General features: G+C 45.2%; 1 protein-coding gene across 2 annotated transcripts; it reads right to left on the reverse strand.

Moving 5' to 3' along the window:
* Positions 1-1,187: 1,187 nt before the first annotated feature.
* Positions 1,188-26,508, reverse strand: LOC127567922 (nucleus accumbens-associated protein 1-like). 2 transcript variants are annotated; one of them, XM_052011130.1, is made up of 7 exons: positions 26,375-26,508; positions 24,143-24,232; positions 20,959-21,765; positions 16,995-17,168; positions 16,211-16,316; positions 15,134-15,231; positions 1,188-6,454 (listed from the first exon to the last, which is right to left on the reverse strand). In XM_052011130.1, the coding sequence occupies exons 3-7, from the start codon at positions 21,740-21,742 to the stop codon at positions 6,111-6,113; spliced, it is 1,506 nt and encodes a 501-aa protein (XP_051867090.1). In that variant the 5' UTR covers positions 21,743-21,765; positions 24,143-24,232; positions 26,375-26,508; the 3' UTR covers positions 1,188-6,110. The 2 variants fall into 2 exon arrangements, with proteins under 2 accessions (XP_051867090.1, XP_051867091.1); XM_052011131.1 differs by lacking the exon at positions 24,143-24,232 and having other exon boundaries at positions 26,375-26,464.

The following is a 26,508-nucleotide window of genomic DNA, read 5'->3' on the forward strand; positions in this document are numbered from 1 at the left end:
AGATTCACCAGAGAGAAGGAATAAAGGCTGAAGAGTTAAGGGAGGGTACGTTAATATTCTGGACCATGTCTGAATCTGGAAGGAAAAGGTACTAGAAATACAGGAACACACTAGGGTGGATAAGTTCCCAGAACCTGATGGGATGTATCCCAGGACACTAAGGGAAGCAAGGGAGGAGATTGCCAGGGCTCTGATGGAGATTTTTGCATTTTCATTAGCCATGGGCGAGGTACCAAAAGACTGGAAGATAGCTAATTGTCTCCTTGTTCAAAAAGTAGGGATAAGCCTGGAAACTACAAGCAGTGAGCATCACATCAGTGGTAGGGAAGTTGTTGGAGAAGATTCCAAGGGACAGGATTTAGGTTCACTTGGAAAGGCATGGACTGATAGGAGAAGCTGGCGTGGTTTTGTGCAGGGGAGATCACATCTCAGAAATCTGAAAGAGTTTTTTTGAGGAGGTATCCTGGGAGATGGATGAAAACAGGGGATTGATGAAAACAGGGTGATAGATGTTGCCTATGTGGAATTTAGTAAGGCTTTTGACAAGCTTCCGCATATATATTTCAATGAGATCAGATAAAAATTTCATGAATCTTTGTTGCCTCAACAATATGGATGTGAATTGTTAGGTAAAATGACTAAAACTCTCCTGTGTTCCAGATTTGTCCTCACTACAGCCCTATATATTTGCAGCAACACTTTGAGGGCCATCCTGTAAATGACCTCAACCCTTCATCAAGGTGGTTGAAACTTAATGCTTCCAATGTCCCAGGAGGCCACTCAGTCCAAACAGGGACAGGCAATAAATACTGGCTTTGCCAGTGAAAGCCACATACCAAGAATGAATTGACAAAGTACCATCAAACCTTGACAGTCTGATCTACAATGCCAAGAAGTAGGGAATGATGACCACAAACATTCTTACTTCACAGCCAGAGGCCAGGCTTTTGCTTTGAGTCTAAGAATTGATTGCAGAGCCCCAACTGGAATCTATAGGAGGTGGGGTGGTGGAGATGTGTGAACAAAGCTGGAAATCTCCTCGTGGTTATTTCCCACACATAACCCAATGAAACAACAGGATGTAGCTTTTGTACCTCTCCGGCAATCACACCCAAAATCTAATCTCATACAGAAAAATGATGCAAGAACTTCAAATATGAAGGACACTGCTTATGAGAGCTGTCAGCTACATTTGTATTCATACATGTTATTCATTTAAAATAATACATACAACAAACACCAATGGGAGCACCACAAGATACAGTATCACACCAACAATTAGCAGGTCATTTCATTGCAGACCAGGACCTCAAACAGGCTGGTGTCCCATTGTGTGTTAGTAAGGCCACTGGAAACTGGTACAATATTCAAAGGGTCCATCAGAGCTACTCCTACATGCTAGATTGGCCGTACATAAAAGGAACATGATTCATGTCTTGCAGCCAAACCCTTCGACAAAATGTTCCCAATCACATAACCTACAATTTTTTTTCATGTCATTAGCAATGGAGATCCAAAATACACTTTACATTCCTAATTGCCAAATCACAAATACACTTTCACTGCTGATTCATGGACATAAGGAGCAAACACCATTCCAATCTACAAGTATCTTGCCCCAAGCCCGGGATTTTGTCTGCATGCAATAGTTACCAGAAGCATTTCAAACAGGAAGGCAGGGATGTTTCAATGTACACTTGTACCTATGACGTTAGTGGAGAATTTGACCAAGGTAGTGAGCCTCAGCGATTAATGCCAACTCATTCTCTGCCAAGCAAACTCCAACCTTACATTATTCCCACTCCTGCCTCTTCTACTCCTCCCAAACATTTGAGGATTTTGTCTCCTCTTACCTAGAGTCATCACATTTTCAGGTTGGGTTTGCCTTGCAGCCAATATATTTGTTTACTATTTCAGAAAGGTGGGAAGAGATAGGACCAGCTCAAAAGCTGTGACCTTCAGCCAGAAGGATGGCGAGAAACTGGGTAACAGATAAGGGGCTGGTCAGAAAAATTCAGGTGGTTGATTTTTTTTTTATAGAACATTAAAATAAGTTCATCATTCGCTCCATTTCAAAAGACATTACATGTATAATAATTTGAAAGACAGACTTGCATTTCCATGGTGCCTTATAACATTACTCAAACATCTCCACAGTCCTCATACATTGATCAGCTTCAAGTGTGGTCATGGTCAATACAGATATGAAAGTGAAAGATACCCTGTGAAAACAAGATAATTGTCTTGCATGAAGGAGGAATCTCCACCAGGACACAAGTAAAATCCCTTCCATTCTTCCAATGGTGTTATGGGGATGCTGGGATCACCGGAACAGGCAAGGCTTAGTATGGCCTACAGCATTGCAGCTTCCTGCTTAACCCTAACCCTACCTGTCTGTAACAGCACTAAGACTCTCCCACTAGGGAAGGGCACAGGGATAGAGGTTCCCTTCTACTTCTACAACTCTGCCACACCAGATCAAGGAATTTAAAACCCAGTCATATGGAGATTATGCAACTGTTTGCAATATAATGATCCACAAGACTGGCCTTCCTCCCATACCAAATTAATCATTAATCAACAATTAAGGGGATTTTTATTAAATAGCCTGGCTTGTGGCCATTTGATGAGGCTCTAAAAATGGATTTTTTTTTAGATGCCTGGACACTAATGGGCGCATTGTCAAAACTTTAACCCAGGACTGTGACCAAACTGAATCAAAGGTATTGGTGAAGTGTCTGGGCAGCACACTGGCACTGCGGTTAGTACTGCTGCTTCACAGCTCCAGTGACCCAGGTTCAATCCTGACTTCCAGTGTTGTGGTATCACAGATGTTGCCAAACTTTTTGCCCATTTACACTGAGCCCACTGGCCTGCTTTAGGACGGCATCCCTCCGTGCCTTGCCCAGTTAAGTGTCTGCCTAAATATCTCTTAAAGGGAGTAATTGTATCTGATTCCACCACCTCCTCTGGCAACAAGTTCCAGATACAAACCGCTCCCTGTGGGGGAGAAAACCTGCTCTTCAGATCCCCCTTGAAACTCCTTTCTCTCAACATAAGCCTATGTTGTTTTGTTTTTGATACAGAAAGATTCTTATATACTTCTATTTTTGGGTCACCCCTCAAGCCTGTCGCTCCAGAGAAAACAAACCCAGCCTAGTCATTCTCTCCCCATAACTAAATTCTTTCAATCCAAACAACACCCTGGTGAATCTCCTCTGCACCCTCTCCAGCACAATCACATCCTTCCTCTAGTGTGGTGAGCAGAACTGCATGCAGTACTCTAGGTGTGGCCTAATTGGCACGTTCTCCCTGTGAGTGCATGGGTTTCCCCCGATTACGCTAGTTTCGTCCCACATGCCAAAGATGTGCTGGTTGGGAGGTTAATTGGCCACTGTAAATTACCCCTAGGTGGGTAGCAGGAGAATTGGAGAGTTGATGGGGATGCAAAAAGAAAAATTTGAATTAGTGTAGTGATCTAACTGGGTGCTGGATGGTTGGTACAGATGCAGTGGGCTGAAGGGCCTATTTCCATGCTCTCAGTCTTTAAGAATAACGAAGAAATTAAAGACTGTGTGCTTGGTCTTGTCAACACCTTAGTGGTGGGTAATGGATAACATTCTTGCTTCTATCATAATTCCTCCAAGACCTGGACACATAATTCAGTTTTACAATCCTGTAGTGAAGAAGTGCTACATCATCACGGGGCCCCCATCTGTCATCTCAAGTGGTTGTAAAAGATCCCATTACATTTTTTAAAGAAGAGCAGGGAAGATTTTTATGGTTTTCTGACCAGTATTTCAGATTATCTGGACAATATCACACTGCGGTTCACTGAGACATACTGGTGCAACTGTTGCCCTTTTTCATCCTACAGTGACCACATTTTAATCGTATTGCTTTGGAAGATCTGTAGGAAATGAAAGGCTGATATAAATGCAAGTCATTCTTATTCTTTATCTACATTTGGGGCAGTCTCTCCAAACACACATGCCTAGAAATTGGTTAATTAGCACCTTTTTATGTGTACATTGTGTGATTTAATCCAGATTAGATTGTGGTCATTTTATACTTAATAAAACCACTATTCAAGAAAACCCATTTCCACCCTTACCTGAATAACTGGAGCTGTAGGATACAACTTACGGGTTTTAAAATAAGCCCGTATTTATGTCGTAGTACAATTCAGAGCACACGGCACTCATCTGCTGATCTCCTCACTATTTAAAGGTACACTCCACTGACATCAAGGGCTCAGACTGGAAGCTTCAGAACACGACAAGCTGCTCAAACACCTCCCAAAGCCCCCAGTGTGTGCTGTAACACGGTGAGTGCTTTCTCCAGCACAGAGCTGCTGAGTTCCTCACCCAGTGGGGGTCTCGGTGTTGACGCTGTATCAGGGGTTTCGGGGCAGGAGTCGTGAAGCTACCTGCTGCCTGGACTTCTCTGAGGGGCAGTGCGTTCACAGGCTCAGGTTATCCCCAAGGATCGTCACTGGGACACACCACACTCCGCGAGATGATCCTTGGCCCCTCTCGTGCCTGGACTGCTCCCTCTGTGGAGATCAAGGTAATGTTGACTCTGAACTTATTCCCACAGTAAACCACAGCCATGTCTCCATCTGCTGGAGAGATCACCCAGGCACTGCCTTCACATGGAGATGGTGATTTCCTCAGCTTCGATTTCAGTGAGAAGAAGCTGGAATCTCAGACACTGACATTTAACATAAACAGAAGCAGGAGCAGCCGATGATGGGTGGCTCCTAGTGCCCAACACCCTATTTCTGGGAAGCACAGGTGATGCCTTCATCCAGAGTCCACCCCTCTGGCCATTGCTGGGAGACTAGAACTACCCTAGCTCCTCACACCAATACACAGTCCCTCGACTGCTGCCCTGTTTCACTACAACAAGATCCACACAAATACCAGGATCATTGTAGAAAATGCCAGGTCTTCTGAAAATGAGATTTCAATGCCCACATTTGCAGGGGGATCCCTGCAGTTCAAGCCCAGCAGCTGCGGATACTTCAGTGCTGTTTGCCACACAGCAGGATCATGAGGACAAGGAAGTCCACCAGGGCAAGTCCCCGTGGAACAGTGCCACCCTCCGCTCCCAGCAGACAACATTGTGGGACAGTGACTGCATGGGCAATATGGACTCCCTCATCGAGGGAAGGTTTTCAAGAAGAGCCTACAGAATCAGTCCCCGCTCCAGATAAAGTGCACACACTCCAATCATTAACGCCAACACAGTCCACCCGTCATTGGCCAGGGGAGCCCAGATGGCACAATAAGCCCTCACCTTCCTCCTCTCCAGACCACCTGCACTGAAACCCAACGTCAATGGATGAATCCCTGCCCAGTGACACGACCCACTACAACTGGTGGGCAGCTCACCCTGATGGTTCTCATGGCGTAAATCTTATTTGTGTTTTGTCTGACTGGGTGGGGGTTCTCACAGCCAGGACAGCTGGAGCCATCTCCTCCCTTTGGTGGTCTCTGTGGGGGACTCCTGGCCCTCACATCCCCACACACAGGGCCTCCCTCCCCGCACTGGTGACAACATCCAGCTCTCTTCCACTAACTGTAGGGGGTCTCCCCCGCAGCCTCCATCTTCACAGCAGCCATAGGGTCCAGCTGCCATGGGGACTGTGCCTGTAGGAGCAGCTGTCCTTCTCTGATTGGTGCTCAGTAAATTGTCAGAAGCTGTGGTCAACCAAGAGCCCGGTCCCATTGGAAACCACACAGGTCCTGTTTTAGCCCCGTCTCCAGGCGTAAACCATCCCAGGCTGTTGCAAATGACGCTGGATAATCTCATGGTGCTTTGCAGGGACACACAACACTGGTTTACCACACCAAAAAAAAGGTGATACCCAATTTCTAGGCAGTTATATCCAAACCAGTACACGAGTGCCCAGCAGTGAATGGGTTAATGGTGTGATGGTCTCCTTCACTGACACTGCACAGACTGAATCTCCAGTTCTCAGTCCATCACCACTAACACCCATCAAATAAAGAGGCCAAACACAGAACCCTACAACATGACAGACTCCCTACGCCCTACGCCGTGGGTTTCTCTTGGGGGGAGGGGGGTGTGACAATTGGGACCTTTTAGTTTGGAGCCTCTACAATCCCACTCCCAGAGTCATCTAAAGCGTCTGGGAAACCCGTCTCGTATCTGTGACCAGTGCCAGTGGCTCGCATCCCACCGGCTTCATGCCTGTGCCCAGTGCCCGGCAGCTCCATGTCCTGGTTCCCAGATGCTCCATCTGGCAAGCCTCCGCCAGCCACGTCAGTGATGACCGAGCGATAGACGCCATCTCCTTCTGCGAGCATCAGCTTGAGCTTGGGGATCCAGTGTTTGCGGACCACCCTCCGGGCATTGGTGCACATGTCTGCAGCGATGGCATTCATCTCACTCTCCTTGAAGTTCGGAGCAAAATTCTGACAGTAAACTGCAAGAGAGGAAGGAAAAGAAAACATTTTTCTTTCACACCTTTCATAACTGACAACCAGTGAAATGTTTCTTGAAGGTGATGGATGCTGCAATGCACAATGTCACAGGCAGCAATGTTATAATGACCAGACAATCAGTTTTTAATAAAGTTCACCAAGGACTAAATTTTGTTCAGGATAACATCCAGTTCTTTAATTATTCACATTGCTACTTAAGAGATAAGCAGAGCCCAGTTGAATGGCACTACTCTAGTTAATCTCTTGAGAGACAATAAGTTCCAAGTGCTCTATATTTTTAATTCTATCCCCCAAATACTTCCACATTAGCTTTCTGCTGTTGGGACAGTCTGGGTCACGGTGCTCGGGTATCGTACTTTTTAATTACTCTGTGGAATGATACTGATCTGCTTCTCCTTTTCCCTTTAACACAGATTGTTTCGATATCATTTGCATCACCTCACTATCATAAGAGTGTTCAGCCCACTTTTACTGAGGCCAGGCTCTACACATCAGACTGGTATTTCACTGAAGTACAAAGGGCTGACCTAGACCAGCCAACCCTTCAGGCCAATTTTATCATTCAAATAAACGATCTTTTTCTAGTTTTAAAGTTTTATCTCCTTGCCCTAGACTTCCATCACACCATGTAAGTAAAAAAGACACCAGAGACCGCAGATGCTGGAATCTGGAGCAACAAACAATCTGCTGGAGGAACTCAGTGGGTCGAGCAACATCTGGCGGTGGGGGGGGGGGGGGGGGGTTGATGGTAGGAACTGTCAACGTTATGGGTCAAAACAATTGAATCTGATGTCAGTCCTGATGCAAGGTCTCAACCCAAAACGTCAACAATTTCTTTCTCCCAACAGATGATGCTCGACTTGCTGAGTTCTTCCAGCAGATTGTTTGTTAATCTAAGAAAAAAAGGCTCTCCCTCCCCCCACCCAATTCCCTAAACTTCAATCAAATCCTTGATATTCAAGCCTAGTTTATGTAAACTTCCCTGATGAGTACCCAAGAAATAAAAGTAGGAGTTGACCCCTCATACCCACTCTGCTGTCCAATAAGATTATGGCAATCTCTACTTCAGTTCCGGTATTCCCCAATTCCTCCAAGTCCAAGATTCTGTCAATCTTAGATAGATTTTGGAACATTCTCAACTAATAGCCAACTAGAGCTCTCTAAAGTAGAGAATTTTAAAGATCTATAACCTCTCCAGGTAAAGAAATTTCTCCTAATCTCAGTCCGAAATGGTTGACCATTTGTCCTGGGACTATCCCTTTAGATCAGGAAGCAGCATCTAAATATCTACGCTGACAATCCCATTCAGCATCTTATAAGCCCCTTCACTTCTGATTCTTCCAGATCCCATACCCAGTACCGTCTGTCACCACCTAACTGATCTAACAAGTTCAGCCACTCACCTTCAATTCCACTCTGCTAACAATGACTGCCTTCTGGAGTTCCTAATTGTGTTTAATACCATTCAAGGATTTGTTATGATGCACACAGAGAAAATACTGCCACACATTGATATGTCCAGAACAAAGGGGAGGATAGTCTTGGTTCGAATAGGATAGTCTTAGGTTACAAAATATCATCAGTCTGCTAGTAAATTGGGCAGGGAGTGGCAGGGTGATGCATTCTGGGAATTCTAATAAGGGAGCACATACACCATGAATGATAAGCCCCAAGGGAATTCGGTGTCCAACTCCATATATCCCCAAAGGTGGCAATACAAGATGGTGAAGAAGGCATACAGAATGCTTGCCTTCATTAACTGGGCATAGAATGCAAGAACACAGAGTTCACATCCCAAAGATGCATGGGTTGGTAAGTTATAAATTGCCCCAAGTGTATAGATGAGTGGTAGAAGCCAGGTGGAAGTTCATAGGATCATAGAACAGTACAGCACAATACAGGCCCTTCAGCCCACAATGTTGTGCTGCCTTTAAACCATGCCTAAGACTATTTAACTCCTTCCTCCCACATATCCCTCTATTTTAAATTCGTCCATATGCTTATCTAACAATCTCTTGAATTTGACCAATGTATATGCCTCCACCACCACCCCAGGCAGTGCATTCCATGCCCCAACCACTCTCTGGGTAAAAAGCCGTCCTCTGACATCTCCCTTGAACTTCCCAACCATTACTTTAAAGCCATGCCCTCTTGTATTGCGCATTGGTGCCCTGGGAAAGAGGCGCTGGCTGTCCACTCTATCTATTCCTCTTAATATTTTGTATACCTCTATCATGTCTCCTCTCATCCTCCTTCTCTCCAAAGAGTAAAGCTCTAGCTCCCTTAGTTGATGGGAATGTGGGGAGAATAAAATGGATTAGGGCAGGATCAATGTAAAAATAGGTGCTGATGGTTGGCAGGGTCTTAGAGTCATACAGCACGGAAACAGGCCCTTTGGCCCAACTCGTCTGTGCTGACCAAAATGCCCACCTCAGCTTGTCCCATTTGCCTTTGTTTGCCCCATATCCCTCTCAACCTTTCCTATCCATGTGTCTGTCCAAATTACTTTTGTTGTTATTGTACCTGCCTCAACTGGCTGAATTGCCTGTTTCTGTGCTACATCTCTCTATGACTCTATGAGACTTTATAAAACATTGGATTGGCACTGCTGGAGTACTGTGTGCAGTTCTGGTTGCCACACAATATGAAGTGAATGCACTGGAGAAGGTGCAGAGGAGATTTACCAGCAGCATTTCAGTTATGTGGAGAGACTGGACAGGCTGGGTTTACCTTGGAGTGGAGGAAGCTGAGAGGGGACCTGAATAGAGGTATACAAAACTGTGAGGAGCATAGATACGGTAGATAGTAGGAAACTTTTCCACATAATAGAGACATCTAAAACAGGAGAGCAGGGCTTTAAGGTGCAGAGTAAGAGATTTACATGGGATCTGAAGAAAAATGTTTTCACCTAGAGGGGTGGTTGCAATCTGGAATGCACTGTCTGAGAAGGTAGTGGAGGCAGAAGGACTCATAGTATTTAAAAGATATCTGCATGAGCCCCTGAATTGCCAAGGCACAGAAGGCTATTACCCAGGTGCTGGTAAATAGAATTAGCGTAGATGGGTTTTTGATGATCAGCATGGACATGGTGGGCTGAAGGGCCTGTTCCTGTGCTGCATGACTATGAAAGGAGCTATTACTTTAACATTAGAGGTTGACCATTAGAGGCGAAGTGGGAAAGCTTGCATCCAAACAGTACTGAAACCAAGAGTTCTCACCCCCAGAAAGCTGTAGAGGCTGGGAATCTACTGAAAATTTTAAAACAAGGATTGACAACTTTTTTGTCAAGAGCATTAGAGGCCTCAGAACCACATAAAATGGTGGTGAAGGTCCCTCCCAAACAATACATGGACCCAAGTTTATGAACATGGTGGCTTTGATAAGTTCTGGTCCAAAGTAGGAACTCGCCAACTGCATGTTTTGAAAATTGGTAATGTGAGCAAATGGTGGGATATCTTTTCATTGCTACCAAGTGTCAGCCAGCAAGAGGACCGTTTTCTCAAGTTAGATAGGTCTGTATCAGCAGGCCAAGGGAGTGAGTGTTTGCAATCACACCTTTCCTGCAATGTGGTGACCAGAACTATACACTGTACTCGAACTGTGGAGTAGTAAGCATCATACTGTCAGGGGAGGGAAAAGGAAAAAGAAAACGAACAGGCAGATAGAGCAGAGGACCCCGTCGCTTTGGAAGCTGTTGAGGGAGATGACCTGCCGGGGCCTAGCAGCAGTCACCAGGTCGATGGCAATGGGACCGGTCCTGCTGCTCAGAAGGGAAGGGAGGAGAAGAGGAAGGCAGTAGTGATTGGGGACTCGATAGTCAGGGAAACAGACAGGAGGTTCTGTGGCAGTGAGCATGAATCCCAGATGGTTTGTTGCCTCCCAGGTGCCAGGGTCCAGGATGTCACTGATCGGGTCCACAAGATTCTTAAGCAGGAGGGAGAACAGCCAGAAGTTGTGGTTCATGTTGGTACCAACGAGATAGGTAGGAAGAGGGATGAGGTCCTGAAAAGTGAGTTTAGTGAGCTAGGCAGAAGGCTGAAGAACAGGACCTCGAGCGTAGCAATCTCGGGATTGCTGCCAGTGCCATGCGATAGTGAAGGGAGGAATAGGAGTTGACATGGCTACATTCTTAAAAAATACAATGCAAATAGAATTTGTGTGAAAAGACATTGACAATGGTTAAAATGTTTAAAAGCGTATCCAGTTAGTAAAGCAACGGCTGATAACTATCATGCTGCAGGATTACAGAAAATGACATTAATAAAGATACATTTTTCCACTTAACACCGGGAAAGGCAATCAGTGATCACGTTATCTTTGCCTTTAATGTGAGTTATCATAAGATCAAACTCTTGTAACATCAAACTCCAGTTTCACAGCCTTCTGTTCTTGTTTTTGACTCAACTCAGAAACACCAATGGGTTATGATCTGTGTACACAGTCAGTGGTTTCTGAGCGGTGCAAACACATACACTGAAATGTTGCACAGCTAAAACAAGCGACAGTAATTCTTTCTCTATGGTGGAATAATTCTTTTGATGCTCATTAAATTTCTTTGAAAAGTAAGCTGTAGGATGGTCAATATCATCACAGTCACCCTTCTGCAACAACACAGCTCCTGCAGCTTCATCACTGGCATCTACTGCTAATGAAAATGGCTTTTCAACATCAGGTGATTTGAGCACAGGATGGTGGCATAAAATGGCTTTCAGCTTCTCAAATGCTTCCTGACAAGGCTCTGTCCAAACAAACTTCACTCCCTTCTTCAGAAGATTAGTTAAGGGAAGAGCAACATCGGCAAATTTTTTACAAAATTTGCAATAATATCCAACCATTCCTCGAAACCTAACAGCCCTCGTACCTGCTGGAATGGGGAACTCGGATATTGCTTGAACTTTTGCCTGAACAGGAGCTAACTTGCCTTGACCTACAACGTAACCAAGATAATGGTAAAAAGTGTTCTAGATTCTATGTTCACACGATGACCAACCCAGTTTATCCAATACAGGTATATATTAAACACCCTTTTCCTGCTTTTTTTTGACATCACTTTCATTCAATTACCTCTTTCAATTCATGATAAACACTTATAAAAGCAATAAATAGCAGATAAAATAAAGCACACTACACAACGAAACCTGCAAAAAAAATGGCAAATCAAGGCTTGACTACACTTGATATAATCTCCCTGTTCTTATTTTCTATGCCTCAGCTAATGAAGGAAGATATTCCACATGGATACACAAGATTTTTGCACATATTCTCCATTATCCTCATTTCCTTCACATTATCCTCCCATTTGCTCCCATTGTACCAAAATTATCCCACTTCTCAGGATAAAATTCCATCTGCCCAACTGCCCAGTCCATCGATATCTTCCTGCAGTCTGAAGTTTTCCTCCTGTCAACCTCATGGCCAATATTTGTATCATCTACAAACAATAATATATATAAATATAAGGGCATGATAATGTAAGTAACATATACAACACAAAAGCAAGTGACCAGGTACTCAGCTATTATTATTTACTAGGTACTATTTATTAATGACTTGGATGAGGAGGTAGAAGGGTGGGTTGGCAAGTTTGCAGACGACACAAAGGTCAGTGGTGTTGTGGACAGTGTGGAGGGCTGTCGAAACTTACAGAGGGATATTGATAGGATGCAGAGCTAGGCTGAGAAGTGGCAGATGGAGTTCAATCCGGAGAAGTGTGAGGTGGTACACTTTGGAAGGCCAAACTCCAAGGCAGAGTACAAGGTTAATGGCAGGATTCTGGGTGGTGTGGAGGAGCAGAGGGATCTGGGGGTTCATATCCACAGATCACTGAAAGTTGCCTTGCAGGTGGATAGGGTAGTTAAGAAAGCTTATGGGATGTTAGCTTTCATAAGTCATGGGATCGAGTTTAAGAGCCGCGAGGTAATGATGCAGCTCTACAAAACTCTGGTTAGACCACACTTGGAGTACTGTGTCCAGTTCTGGTCGCCTCATTATAGGAAGGATGTGGAAGCGTTGGAAAGAGATTTACCAGAATGCTGCCTGGTTTGGAGAGTATGGATTATGAGGAGAAACCAAGGGAGCTAGGGCTTTACTCTTTGGAGAGAAGGAGGATGAGGGGAGACACGATAGAGGTATACAAAACATTAAGAGGAATAGATAGAGTGGACAGCCAGCGCCGCTTTCCCAGGGCACCAATGCTCAATACAAGAGGGCATGGCTTTAAAGTAATGGGTGGGAAGTTCAAGGGAGATATCAGAGGGAGGTTTTATACCCAGAGTGGTTGGTGCATGGAATGCGCTGCCTGGGGTGGTGGTGGTGGAGGCAGGTGCGTTGGTCAAGTTCAAGACATTGTTAGATAAGCATATGGAGGAATCTAAAATAGGGGGATATGTGGGAGGAAGGGGTTAGATAGTCGTAGGTGTGGTTTGAAGGGCGGCACAACATGGTGGGCCAAAGGGCCTGTATTGCACTGCATTGTTCTATGGTTCAGCCTTGTGAAAGTCCAGGGGTACCAGCCTTCAAACCTTAGATTATCTTCTGAGTAGGGACTTGATTATACTGTCAAGTTGAGGGCCTGAAGATGCCAAGACACTCCAGCAGAAAGGAAAGGAAGCTCCTTTGTCACTCCTCACTGTAGAATCTCTACTCCCACTTGCGCAAAGGGGCAGTGCTGACTTTGCATTTGTTTAACCCACACGTATGTCTCATGGATGTGGTCCAAGAAGATGCATCAATGGAGCAAAAAACAGCGTAGACATTGCAGATATGCATGGTGTCTGGACCTGCCAAATTATCAAGAGGAAACTAGAGGCAGATAATGATGGAAACATCATCCACCTGTCACAAGTTAGGGCCAATCTAGAATGTGCCATAAACCTGGTGGCCTCCTGTTTCTGCTGTAGTGGTCTGCTGAGACTATAGGAAGGAGGACCATCAGATATGACTGCCAGGACGTCAAATGCTGCAACTTGTGTAGGAAGGTTGACCCTCCTTCCTGCCCAAACTGCTAGTGTAGACAAGCACAGGCAGTGAGACAAGTGGATGCAAAGCAGCAGACAATAGTAGTCACAGCACCTCCAAGGGGGCACAGAACTCCAGCTTCCACCATGTCAAGAAGCAGGAAGATAAGAAGGAGGAAGATAAAAAGTAAGATTCCAGCACAGAGGAGGAAGGTAACAAACTCCTGAGAGCCACCACCACACCAGACTGGACAATGCAGAGGAGATGGAAAGCAACCAAAGGCCAAAGGAAGATTGATGACATAAGGAGAAAAAGAGGAATGCTCGGAAATCCAGACACAACAATGTTCAAGTAGTCGCTGGCAGTAAGAGATGCCTGGAAAAACTTTTGGGTAACAGCAACATCTCCTCAACTGAAGATCTAGGAAATCAGCAGAAGCCTGGGGGGAGGTAAAATATGCTTTGGTGCTAATGCACCCCAGGCAAAGGAGAGCTCAGGCAGCAGCCAATAACACTAACGCATTCCATCTCTGGGAAACTGGAAACAAAAAGAGACAGTGCAGTGTTCAACCAAGGCTCCAGGAATTTGGGAGTAGCAACCTTGAAGTGAGAACCAAAAGAGGGTGATGTGTCCCAGCAAGAACCAAGCAGGTCTCCACCATCAGCTGCTGCATTTAGCAGAACTCAGCCAGCCCCCATGGGAGTCGAGGACTTGTAATTCATCCAGGGCAAGTAGTGCTGTTTATGCTGAGACAGAGGAACTGACTGTTTGAAGCAACATTGGATCCTACTTTCACAACACAATGGCTTTAAAGATTGCATTGACCAATGTGCACACCATTAAAAGCACCACGTGAAATGCTGCAACCTGGCAACTATTGGTGATTAGCGACTGAGTGAAGGACACCCTCTGGTCAGCCTGAATCGCACAGGTCTTTCAGTGCAAGGAGCTGTCCATGGCTGAACAGTGCAGACTGATGTGTTCCAAGGTCTAGGACCACATACCGAGGGACACTGAAGCTTGGGGTAGCCGCCACAGAAGTTATTATGGTGAAAGGGCCAGAAAGAGAGCCAGAACCCATGCTAAAAAAGACCATTCAAGTGGTTGATTGTGGAATGTAAGTAAAAGAACAAATGATGTAATGCTGATAGAACCTGAACCTTGTAAGAAAGTAGGCAGATCTGCCTTGTACTGTGAATGATGATGCATAAATGTACTGAATATGTTTGTAAATTTTATGAACAAGGTTTATTTTTGGAACAACAAGTGGCTGGGAGTCCTTAGAAGAGGGAGGAAAGGACAGAAGGTCTAATTTTATGCGGTTCCCGTTTCAGGAATCACTGTGCAACACTGCAGCGGGCTGGTTTAGCCACTGCTGCTCCTTGGGACAAGACACTGCTGCCATCATACCTCCATCATACTCTTTCTCTACGCTACTCTCTCCCTCAATCTAAACCCCTCATCCTCACATCCATAGTCTGGCTTCTGCCATCTTCTCAGATCCTCCAGCTTCCAACACCAGATTCCCGTTTGGACAATTAATGGCTGAGTCTTTGGCTGCCCTAAACCCACACCAACTCTCTACACTGCTCTGAGCCCACACTACTGAATGTAGCGGTGCCTATTCCCCTCTACCTTTTATTTTTTGACATCAAAAATAACTTGTGGCCGACTTTCCAGCATCACCCCACACACAGGCTTACCTTTGATGGCATTGAGGATCCGGCTATCAAGCGGCTTCCGACTAGGATCGCAGAGGGAGGAACGAATTCCAGTGCCACAGCTGTTAGCCAGAGTATTCCTATTGGGGTCAGATTAATAAAGAATTAAACTGAGTGATGGAAATTGTAGACAAGCTTATACCACAGTGCCTGGTGGTTTGTGCTATAAATTGCAACTGAGAATATATTCCTCAAGCATCAGTTTGCAGTCTTCTGTTACAATCACAGAACTATTATGCTCCAAAGGATGCCATTTGGCCCTTGAAGTCCAAACAATCCAGTCAGTGCCATTCCCCATGGCCCTGAGAGTTATTTTCCCTCAAGTATCTAACTGATATTCTTCTGAAAACCCTGACTGAACTTTCCACACCTTACAGGCAGCAAGATCACATCATAAACACTCTTTGCATAAATGAAATGCTTTTCCTCACAGCCCCCTTGTACCTTTAAATCTGTGTCCTTGAACCATCTGTTAATGGGAACAATTTCTCTCTATCTACCCTATCTAAATCTGTCATGGTCTTGTACGCCCGTCAAATCTCTTCTCAATCTTCTTTGCTCCAACAACACCTAATCTAACCTATGACTAAAATTCCTCATCCCTCGACATACCATCACCATCTGGAAACCTACTGGGTCTTTTTGTCAATAAAATTGCTTAAAACTATCCTCAGATATCTCAGTCATCAGCTGATACTTAGATTTCATCTCCTGAAGTTACAAACCCCACACAGAGTTATAATTGGTTCCAGAGCACCATGACCTTTTTTTATACATTTATAATTGGCACTGTAGAGTTCCCAACCCAGGACTGGCTCACAGTCTCTAAACTTGGAAGATTAATTTGCACAATACTGCTGCAAACAAAGGTTACATAAAAAAAATGATAGAGGCATTTAGAAGAGTTTCAATGGCTCTCAAGGATTATCCAATCAACGTAGAAAGAATTCAATGGTTTTCCAATTAACTGTGGGTAGGTAATGCATATGTGGTGAGAGTTTGGGACCCTCCACAGCTCACTCCCCACAGACCAGACAACGACTTCAATCTGCAACTTACCGGTCAAAAAATGCGGCCAACAACCTCCGAAGCAACACTTTGTGCCTTGTTCCTGCACAGATGTGACAATTCATCAACTGAGCCCGTGTGATGTACACACTTGTACCTGCAGATTCAATGACAGCAAGAGGAAACATCACACAGTGCATTACAAGCACGCCTAACACTTCTATCATGTTTAAGATTGGAGTAATGAATGGGAAGCAGCCATAAGTTAACTAGAATCCTGAAATGTCAGGCTTTACAACTGCAGGGGAGGTGGTTACCTTGTTCTCACCCAGGGTGTAGGGTTTCACTTTTACTTCAGGAGTCACAGCAGTCAATTGGTGACATCAGGAGAAAAAACACAATTGATCTGTACCTCTCCACTGTGCTTTTATGAATGACTGCCAGAGTTTTCATACTCTGTCCTCCGTACACTTATTTGGACCCCTCCACATAAGATACTGTAGACCTCCTGCATCCCAAAAATCCCCTCTCTGTGGCTTTAAATACATGGGCCTGGTCTGTGAAACCAATGCATCTGGCACTTACTGGGAGAGAATGGGTCAACTCGGTCTTCTCAGGCTGAGCACCGCCACACCTGGGTCACCCTCCCTGGGCGCCGCCACACCCAGGTCACCCTCCCTGGGCACTGCCACACCCGGGTCACCCTCCCCGGGCACTGCCACACCCGGGTCACCCTCCCCGGGCATGGTTGACCAAGATTCCACCTACCCTCCAATTTTTCAGTCCGGTCCCCTTAGTTTGAGGACACACCAAGGCGCCGGGCTCTGCTGCTCACCTGTCACTAGCTCGAGTTTCTCCGAAGGGTCTCCCTCCACGTACAGCTTGGGGTGGCAGCGGTGTCCAATCTGACTGATGAGGTCAGCCGGCAGCACTGCCAGGTCGTGCCGGATCCTCATCCTGGAACGCCCATCAATGTGATCAGGCAAGGCTTCCACCCGCTCCGGAGTTGCTGAAAGGGTGAAAAACAAAGCACATCTGGGAAACACATAATACGTTCAGTAATCACAGGTCATCTCACTAAAAGATGCTCAGTTGAAGATGTACCATTTCCCATGGGGGCCTTTTACATCGTCAGTGTGAACTCCCTTACTTCAGCAACCTGGGAATAGACTTGCTTCTTCTAGCCTATTAACTAATCACAGTTAACATACATGATCAACACAGTCATCCCTGTTCCTTCCCCCCTTCTCCTACTTCCAATGCTTCACAGTGTGAACACTACTGATGGAATGGAAAGCTACTTATTTGATTTTGCCAACATCACAAAGATAGGCAACAAAGCAAGCATTTGGGATGGAAGGATTAAATTACCAAGGGGCATTCATACAATAATGGGAATGGGAAAGACTGTGGTAGATGAATTTTAGCGCAGGTAAACAGGAGGTTGTTCATTTTGGGCCTGAAAAGGATAGAATGCAGTACTTCCTAAAAGGTGGAAAGCAAGATCAGTAAAAGCCCAAGGAGACTTGAAGCATCTACATCAGTAAAACGTCACAGATAGGACAGAAGATAATCAAGAAGACTATTGGAATGGTGACTTTATATCTAGAGGAATAGAATACAAAGGGGTAGAAGTTATGCTACTGTTACCCACGAACATGGACCACATCAGTAATAGCTAAGTATGTAATGGACCTAGGGGATGCAAGGTAGATTTACCAGAATGAATACTGTACTCTAGAGGATTAATTGTGATGAGGGATTACAGAATGTAAAGTTATACTCCCTGAAATTTAGAAGATTATTTAATTCAAGTGTTCAATATATTAAAGGAATATATATTCGATGTTCAGGGATCTTATGCAGGATGTTAGGGATAAATATGTCCTGGTGAGGCAGAGAAGGAATGGCAGGGTGAAGGAACCGTGGGTGACGAGAGAGGCGGAACGACTTGTTAGGGAGAAGAAGGTAGCATACATAAGGTATAAGCAGCAAGGTTCAGACAGGGCCCGTGAGGAATATAGAGTAGCAAGGAAGGAACTTAAGAAAGGGCTGAGGAGAGCTAGAAGGGGACATGAAAAGGCTTTGGCTAGTAGGATTAAGGAAAATCCCAAGGCTTTTTTCACGTACGTGAAGGGTAGGAGGATGGCTAGGGTAAAGGTAGGTCCGATTAAAGACAAAGGTGGGAGAATGTGCCTGGAGGCGGCGGAAGTGGGAGAAGTTCTCAATGAATACTTCTCTTCGGTATTCACCAAGGAGAGGGGTCTTGATGACACCGAAGGGAGTGCTGGTAAGGGTAATGTTCTCGAGGTTGTAGATATCAAGAGAGAGGATGTGTTGAAGTTGTTAAATAATATCAAGACAGATAAATCTCCGGGGCCTGACAGGATTTTCCACAGGCTGCTTCGAGAGGCGAGGGAGGAGATTGTTGAACCGCTGGTAAGGATCTTTGAGTCCTCATTGTCCACGGGGATGGTGCCGGAGGATTGGAGGGTGGCGAATGTTGTCCCCTTGTTCAAAAAAGGTAGTAGGGATAGTCCAGGGACAGGCCGGTGAGTCTCACGTCTGTGGTGGGTAAGCTGTTAGAAAGGATTCTAAGGGATAGGATTTATGAATACCTAGAGAATCATGGACTGATTAGGGACAGCCAGCATGACTTTGTGAAGGGAAGATCTTGCCTTACAAGCCTAATAGAGTTCTTTGAGGAGGTGACGAGAAGGATTGATGAGGGTAGTGCGGTGGATGTGGTCTATATGGATTTTAGTAAGGCGTTTGATAAGGTTCCTCACGGTAGGCTTCTTCAGAAGGTCAGAGGCCAAGGGATCCAGGGAAGCTTGGCTGTGTGGATTAGAAATTGGCTTGCCTGTAGAAAGCAGAGGGTTGTGGTGGAGGGAGTGCCCTCGGATTGGAGGGCAGTGACTAGTGGTGTCCTGCAGGGATCGGTTCTGGGACTTCTACTTTTTGTGATATTTATAGATGACTTAGATGAGGGGGTGGAAGGCTGGGTTAGTAAGTTTGCGGACGACACTTAGATCGGCGGTGTTGTGGATAGTGTGGAGGGCTGTCGGAGCTTACAGAGGGATATTGATAGGATGCAGAGCTGGGCTGACAAGTGGCAGATGGAGTTCAATCCGGAGAAGTGTGAGATGGTACACTTTGGAAGGACAAACTCCAGGGCAGAGTACAGGGTAAATGGCAAGGTACTTGGCAGTGTAGAGGAGCAGAGGGATCTGGGGGTTCATATTCACAGTTCACTGAAAGTTGCCTCACAGGTGGATAGTGCAGTTAAGAAGGCCTATGGGATGTTAGCTTTCATAAGTCGTGGGATTGAGTTTAAGAGCTGCGAAGTGATGATGCAGCTTTACAAAACTCTGGTTAGACCACACTTAGAGTACTGCGTTCAGTTCTGGTCTCCGCATTATAGGAAGGATGTGGAGGCGTTGGAAAGGGTGCAGAGGAGATTTACCAGGATGCTGCCTGGATTACAGCGTATGGAATATGAGAGGTTTAAGGTGCTAGGGCTTTATTCACTGGAAAGGAGGAGGATGAGAGGAGACATGAGAGAGGTGTACAAAATATTAAGAGGAATAGCGCCTCCTTCCCAGGGCACCAATGCTCAAAACAAAGGGGCATGGCTTTAAGGTTATGGGTGGGAGGTTCAGGGGAGATGTCAGGGGGAGGTTCTTTACCCAGAGAGTGGTTGGTGCATGGAATGCACTGCCTGGGGTGGTGGTGGAGGCAGATACATTGGACAGGTTCAAGAGTTTGTTGGATAGGCATATGGACGAATGTGAGATAGAGGGATATGTGGGAGGAAAGGGTTAGATAGTGTGAGGGTGGTTTGATGGATGGCACAACATGGTGGGCCGAAGGGCCTGTTTTGTGCTGTATGGTTCTATGGAACTGATTGGGTAAAGAGGGAGGGAATATCTCTGTTGATTTGGGAGTCTGGGACTGGGGCATTGTCTAAAAATTAGAGCCTGCTGTTTGGGTGGTAGAAGTTCATAACTCTCTTTACCAAATGGCAATCAATGCTCACTCAGTTGTTCATTTTGAATCTTGTTAACGAAAGATTTTAAGGGAAATATGGCAAGGGAAGATAAATGTTGTTAAATCAAAGTGTGTCATAATCACACTGAATGGTAGAATGGGCTCAAGGGCAAAATGGCACACTCCTGCTGCTACATTTGTTTATTCAACAGCTTTTCCCAGTTACTATCATAATCTCTCAGCAACTTAATGCTCCTATCAACTATACTTAATAATCTTAAAACCTTGTTTTGGAACATAGCCTTCTCCCTCTCAGATTTTATATTTAGCTCTTTTCATTATGGGCACTGCTTGGTCACTGCTCCTGTACTGTTGGGCACACAAATCTTGACCAAACACTGAAGAGCACACCCATAATCCTTTGAGATGGTGCCACCTGATCTTTCCCATACATCCAAGAGGGACGACTCTGTCTCAGTTAACCCAGTGTGTCAAATCTGAAAGCTGGCTCTTCTGACAATGCAGAACTCACTTATAAATGACTCTTGATACAGCAGCAGTCTCTCAGAGAAGTCTTCCAAAAGGGAAGCACTCCCGAAGAAAAGTACCTCCTGACAGTGCAGCATTGCCTCAGTACTGCCCTTACAACAAACAGCGTGGTGCTCTATAGGTATGGCACTCCCCTACAGATCCTCCACATAGTGAGGTGCTGCCTCACAACAGCCCTTCACAAGGGGTAGAAGCACTCCCTCAGCACGACCCTGGGTCTAGAGGGCGTCACCGCACCCCTTTGACCAGTGTTAGCTTACCTCCATGTGGGACGCTCATGATGTTGTACATGCTGCACATCTGAACATACTGTTCCTCCGTCATGTCCTCCAGTCCCTCCTCTTCGGCCTCCTCCTCCTCGTCATTCTGACAGGAGAAGGGGCTGTCACTGGGGTGAAGGCTGCTGGCTCCAGGGCTGGCGATGTCCCGCGGTGCATTGACAGGGCAGCCTTGCCCGCTCCCTCCCTCGTGCGCCAGGCGGGCTGACTTGGCGCTGCTTGCTGTGGACCCCTCGGCGGCCCGCCTGCCCCGGCCACAGCCCACGTCGCTCTGCTCCACTTTGACACGGGACGGGAGCGGGAGAGGAAGGGCCAGGGGTAGGGGCGGGGCCGAGCTCTGAGGCTCCCAGCCAGGTTCTTCAGCACTCAGCCCCTGGGAGTCACACCTGGGCGAGCTGACCTTGGACAGGAGCTCAGTGCCCCTCTCCACGATGCGTTGGATCTGCAGGAACCCCGCTGTGTACATCAGCATGAACTGCTCGCCTGCCTTCATGGACAACCGCCCTGTGTAACAGAAGTTGAGAATGTTCTGGAAGCTCTGGGGTTGCACGGCTGCCGGCAGTTCGAAGGCTGCCCGTGTAGTCCCAGCGAAGAGGTCCCGGAAGTAGGAGCTGTTGGCGGCCAGCACGGCCCGGTGGGCCTTGAACGTCTGCCCCTTCACCATGATGGAAGTGTCGCAGTAGAGGCCCTGCAGTCTCTGTTCATTCAGGCACTCCAGTAATGTGTTCCCAAAGTTGGGAATCTCCAGCTGCAGTGTCTGTGCCATGGTTGGGTTCAAATGTCCACAGCCTTCAAAGGGAAGAGACAAAGAAGCAGACATCAATCTTCACAACCCATTTCATAAGCACCCAGACTGGGCCCACAGAAACCAAGGAGGGTTTGGGTCAAACCACAAACAGCCCTCACTACTGCTGGCCTCTATTATTCTGTATATAAAGCCTCACCTAACCCTCTTGATTCTGTGACTAACACTCCAGAGTTGGTGCTAATCTATGTATAACCAACCAATCCCCTGAACTCGTGCCTCAGTTATCCTTGTTCTATATATAAACCCTGGAACCCCCTCAACTAGATTTCATGCTGTATCTCTCTCCTGGGTTAGTGTTGTTGTATGTATGAAACCCTCAACCCTTGAACTCACTCCTGGTTTAGTGTTTTTCTATATATAAACACCACCAATCTTTGCCACCAATATAAACACCACCAATCCATAGTCCTGAGTTAATGTTGTTCCATATACACAAACCTCACAAAACCCTTTAATTCACCCATGGGTTAGTGTATTTCTTGGCTATGTTTTCTATATAGAAAAATCCTCCAATTTCCTCAGTTAGGTTCCATCTTGCAACCCACTCCTGCATTAGTTTTATTCTTTATAAAACCCCAACCCCTCAAACTCATTCTAGGGTTAGTGTCGTTTGGCAAACAAATCCCACTTCTCTTTAAACTTTCTCTTCGGTTTGTCTAATTCTTCATAAAAATCCGACATTCCACAAAATCATTCCTGGGTTAGTGTTGTTCTACGTATAAATCCCACATCCCACAAACTCACTCCTGGGTTAATATTGTTCTATTCATAAATCCCACATCCCACAAACTCACTCCTGGGTTAGTATTATTCTATATATAAATCCCACAAACTCACTCCTGGGTTAGTGCTGTTCTATATGTAAATCCCACATCCCACAAACTCACTCCTGGGTTAGTATTATTCTATATATAAATCCCACATCCCACAAACTCACTCCTGGGTTAGTGCTATTCTATATATAAATCCGACATCCCACAAACTCACTCCTGGTTAGTGCTGTTCTATATATAAATTCGACATCCCACAAACTCACTCCTGGTTAGTGCTGTTCTATATATAAATCCAACATCCCTCAAACTCACTCCTGGGTTAGTGCATACTCCATTCTGTACTCATTCACAGGTTTTTCGGCAAATTGAGAAAGATAGTTAATGCAACAAGAAATGGTGTGATGTGAGAATCCTAAATGTACATAATTTGTGGTGCTACCTCACAAAGGGAATTTTGGATTAAAAAAAGTGTTTGAAGAAGAACTTACAAGGCTATATTGAAAGGAAATCCTGATGGCAATGCTGCTGTAGTTCTTACTCCTAACACAGGATGGGGATAGTGAGTAAGGTGTCTCCCAGAGTGTTGGCTAGTGCACATTGCCCACTACCATAGCAACTCATTTAATCAAAGCCACAAATCACCCAGAATATGGGTGAGAGGCAAGTCACGATTGGGGCAGGAAATTTTTAAAAATACCTCACTTTTGTTAATTGTTTCCAGCGTTTTCTGCTCTTACCTCTGTATATATATATATGTGTAACCCAATAAATAAACCAGTTAACATCTGCCATGGTAAATAGCTCCTGATAAATATATCCTGACAGATCTCTGGTTATTACCAAATGACACGAGTCAGGAGAGTACGAAGTCTTGCAGCATTCATTCTACATTATAGTGCAGTGCTTCATGTTTGTACCAGCGTGGATGGGCTGGGTCACAAACACCAGCAAGTCCAACAAAGTTTTGTATTCTTTTCTAACTAGAAGACTTGTATTAAAGAGCATCGTCTTATGAGATCTGAGCAAGATCTCGAAGTACTGTATGCAGAATATGACAGTGCTGGATCTCTGGAAAGCATGTTCCTCTGCCGCCTCCCCTGTAGCTTTTAAGTTCCTTTTCCAAAAGGTAGAGGCACGCAAAAGGTAATTGCATAAAATAAGAACTCACAAGCCTGGCAGTAATGTGGAAGATGGCACGTGGACTGAAAACCAAAAGAAAGAACATACAGATCATTTTCAGGTGAGCTGCCTCAGAGATCAGTCCTGGAGCCTCCAATATTCACATTCTATACAAGTGGAACATTGGCCTTCATTGCAAAGGGCATGAAGTACTAGAGTAAGGAAGTCTCACTACAATGGTTGGTACATTAATTGGCCACTGTAATTTGCCTCATGTGCAGGTGAGTGGTAGAATCTGGGGAAAATTGACAGAAATGGTGGGGGGGAAGAATAAAATGGGATCACTGTTGGACTAGTGTAAATGAGTGCTTCATGGTCAGTGTGGACTCTGTGGGCTGAAGGGCCTGTTTCTCTGCTGGATGACGCTATGATTCCATAACTGTTCAGAGCTTTGGCGAGATCATACCTGGAGTACCGTGCAGAATTTTGGTCTTCCTCTACAGGAAAGGATCTTATGCCTCAGAAGTGGTGCACTGTAGATTCACAAGACTGAATCCTGCAATTGAGAAGAGACTGAGTAAGTTGGGCTTATACTCTGGAGTTCAGGATATACGATTCCAAGAGGGATTGATACAATAGATGCTTTAGGGCTGTTTGTTCTGGATGGAAATTTAGAACCTTGGCCGAGGTATCAGGATAAGAACTTAGGCATTTAGGCCTGAGGTGAGGAGAATCATAGAAAATTTACAACACGGGAGGCTGTTCAGCTCATAGTGTTTGTGATAGTTAGATGGCAGTGAATATTTGGAAACTTAAATCCCAGGCAGTGGAGGATGATCAGTCATTAAAGTTAAGGTCAATAAACTTTTGCAGTAAAGGAATCAATGAATGTTAAATGAGAAAGTACACAGAATTGAAGATCAGATCTAATCAAAGCAGGCTTGTGACCCCAAAGGACCTCTTCATGCTCCCATTTCAGATGTTCTTAAGAAGTGCCATGAAATCTTTTGCACCAAGCAAGAGCTGCTTGGCCATGGTGGAACTTCTTAAGCAGATTCACTTATCCAGTTCACTGTTCCCCTCCCGGGAAAGAGTTTCACAAAACTGCCCCTTTTCAGCTTACTGTAATGTGTGATATTTTTTCTTTTGAAAATATAATCATCCTTATCTACATTTCAATTAATGTGCCAATTTTATACCTTTCAGAAGTTTGCTAGATTTACAGAGTTGGATACAGAAAAGCTGCAGGGACAGCACCAGTTAAGTCCTCTCCCTAACCCATGTTGTCCCTGCGCATAAGGAGTTTAAATAGAGAGGGCAGATTTCATGATAGCATAAGGGTATATAGAGTATGGGTGGCAACTAAATGAGTGGGTGGAATCCATAATGAGGGAGGGTGGACATAGGGAGTGGAAGGAGATTAAATAAGTGAGTGGGGTTTGTGATTGGGGGAAATGGACATGAGGAGTGAGAGGGGATTGCGATCAGAGGAAGAGGATAGGAATCAAATGGGTGAGTGGAGAACTGGGAGGAAAAGTAAGATAAAAATTAAATAGTTAAAATTTGGAAACCCTAAAATTCTTAAGAACAATTCACTAAAACAGGAAAGAGATTCAACAGATTAGCTTGTCCTTTGCACTGGCCTGGAGAATGGATATGGTCTGTGGAAAGGGACGGACCACTGTTTGAAAAGCTCCTTCCTATTTAACCAGATTATTTCTTCCACTCAGTCACTGTTCTGCACTCGTCATTCACAGTCAATGGATGATGATTGCAAATGTGCTGTTTCTGCATACACAAATGTTATTTTTGTCTGGATATATATTATGTGTGTATGCATACAGTATTTCTGTGTGTTGGGAAAAGAGTGTAGAAATGTTTGTGCATAGGTAGAAGAATTTGTGTGTTAAATCTTGTGGTTGAACTTAAGACTGCTGCTTACTACAAGTTAAATTAAATTACCGCATACATTAACAGAAACAAGAGCATCAGTCCCTCTATATCAGTTTTAACAATTTCATAATCAGCAAACATCACTAGTATTTATTTGCTATCAAGTATGCCCCCAAACAGGTGGAAAAACATGACAATTTACTTCAATTCTAAGTGTACTACTAATAAGAAGCAAGCATATACATACCATGTATATTACATATAATACATACATACATATTCCAGGGTTTACTTAAAAACAAGCCACTGAGCCAAAATAAATCATTAAATATCCCAAGGGAAAACGTAATGGCACAGGGCAAGGACAGCTAATAAAATACCTTACCACTTGCAGAAAACTTCTACCAACAGTTCAAATATTTTCTACCTAATTAGCTTTTTATATACACAAGGGCACAGGTGGTTGGGGTGGGGTGCGAGGAGTGGAATTCAACTAGGCCTGTCTGTAAGCAAGTGGCCAACAAAATGACTGTTGTTTGACGGGGAAGGAGGGACGTTTAACAAGTTGTAAAGTTTTGTCCTGCTCTGGAACACCTCACTCACTCTGCCTGTGCCACAATGTTAGTTAATGCAGGGAACACAACGTTTCTGGGGGGTCTGTAAGTGTTGAAAATGTTCCCGGCAAGTGTGACAATGTAATTAGCACAACTGGCACCTGTGCCCACACCCCTGCCATCTCCTCGGCCTCCTCCCACCCTCCCTTCGGTCCGCCCTGCCCCGGGGTGAGCTGCCTACTTGGACTTACCCTGCCCTTCCCTTCCCTCCTGCTTGAGCTTCACTCCTGGTTTCCTGAATTCACTCCCTCATCGCTGTCGATAGCTCGGTGAGGAGACAGAGAGGGGAGGGGAGGGGGTGGGGTGGGGGGGGGGGGTAGTGTGT

The sequence above is a fragment of the Pristis pectinata genome, chromosome 3, assembly GCF_009764475.1.
Source record: "Pristis pectinata isolate sPriPec2 chromosome 3, sPriPec2.1.pri, whole genome shotgun sequence".
Classification (NCBI taxonomy): domain Eukaryota; kingdom Metazoa; phylum Chordata; class Chondrichthyes; order Rhinopristiformes; family Pristidae; genus Pristis; species Pristis pectinata.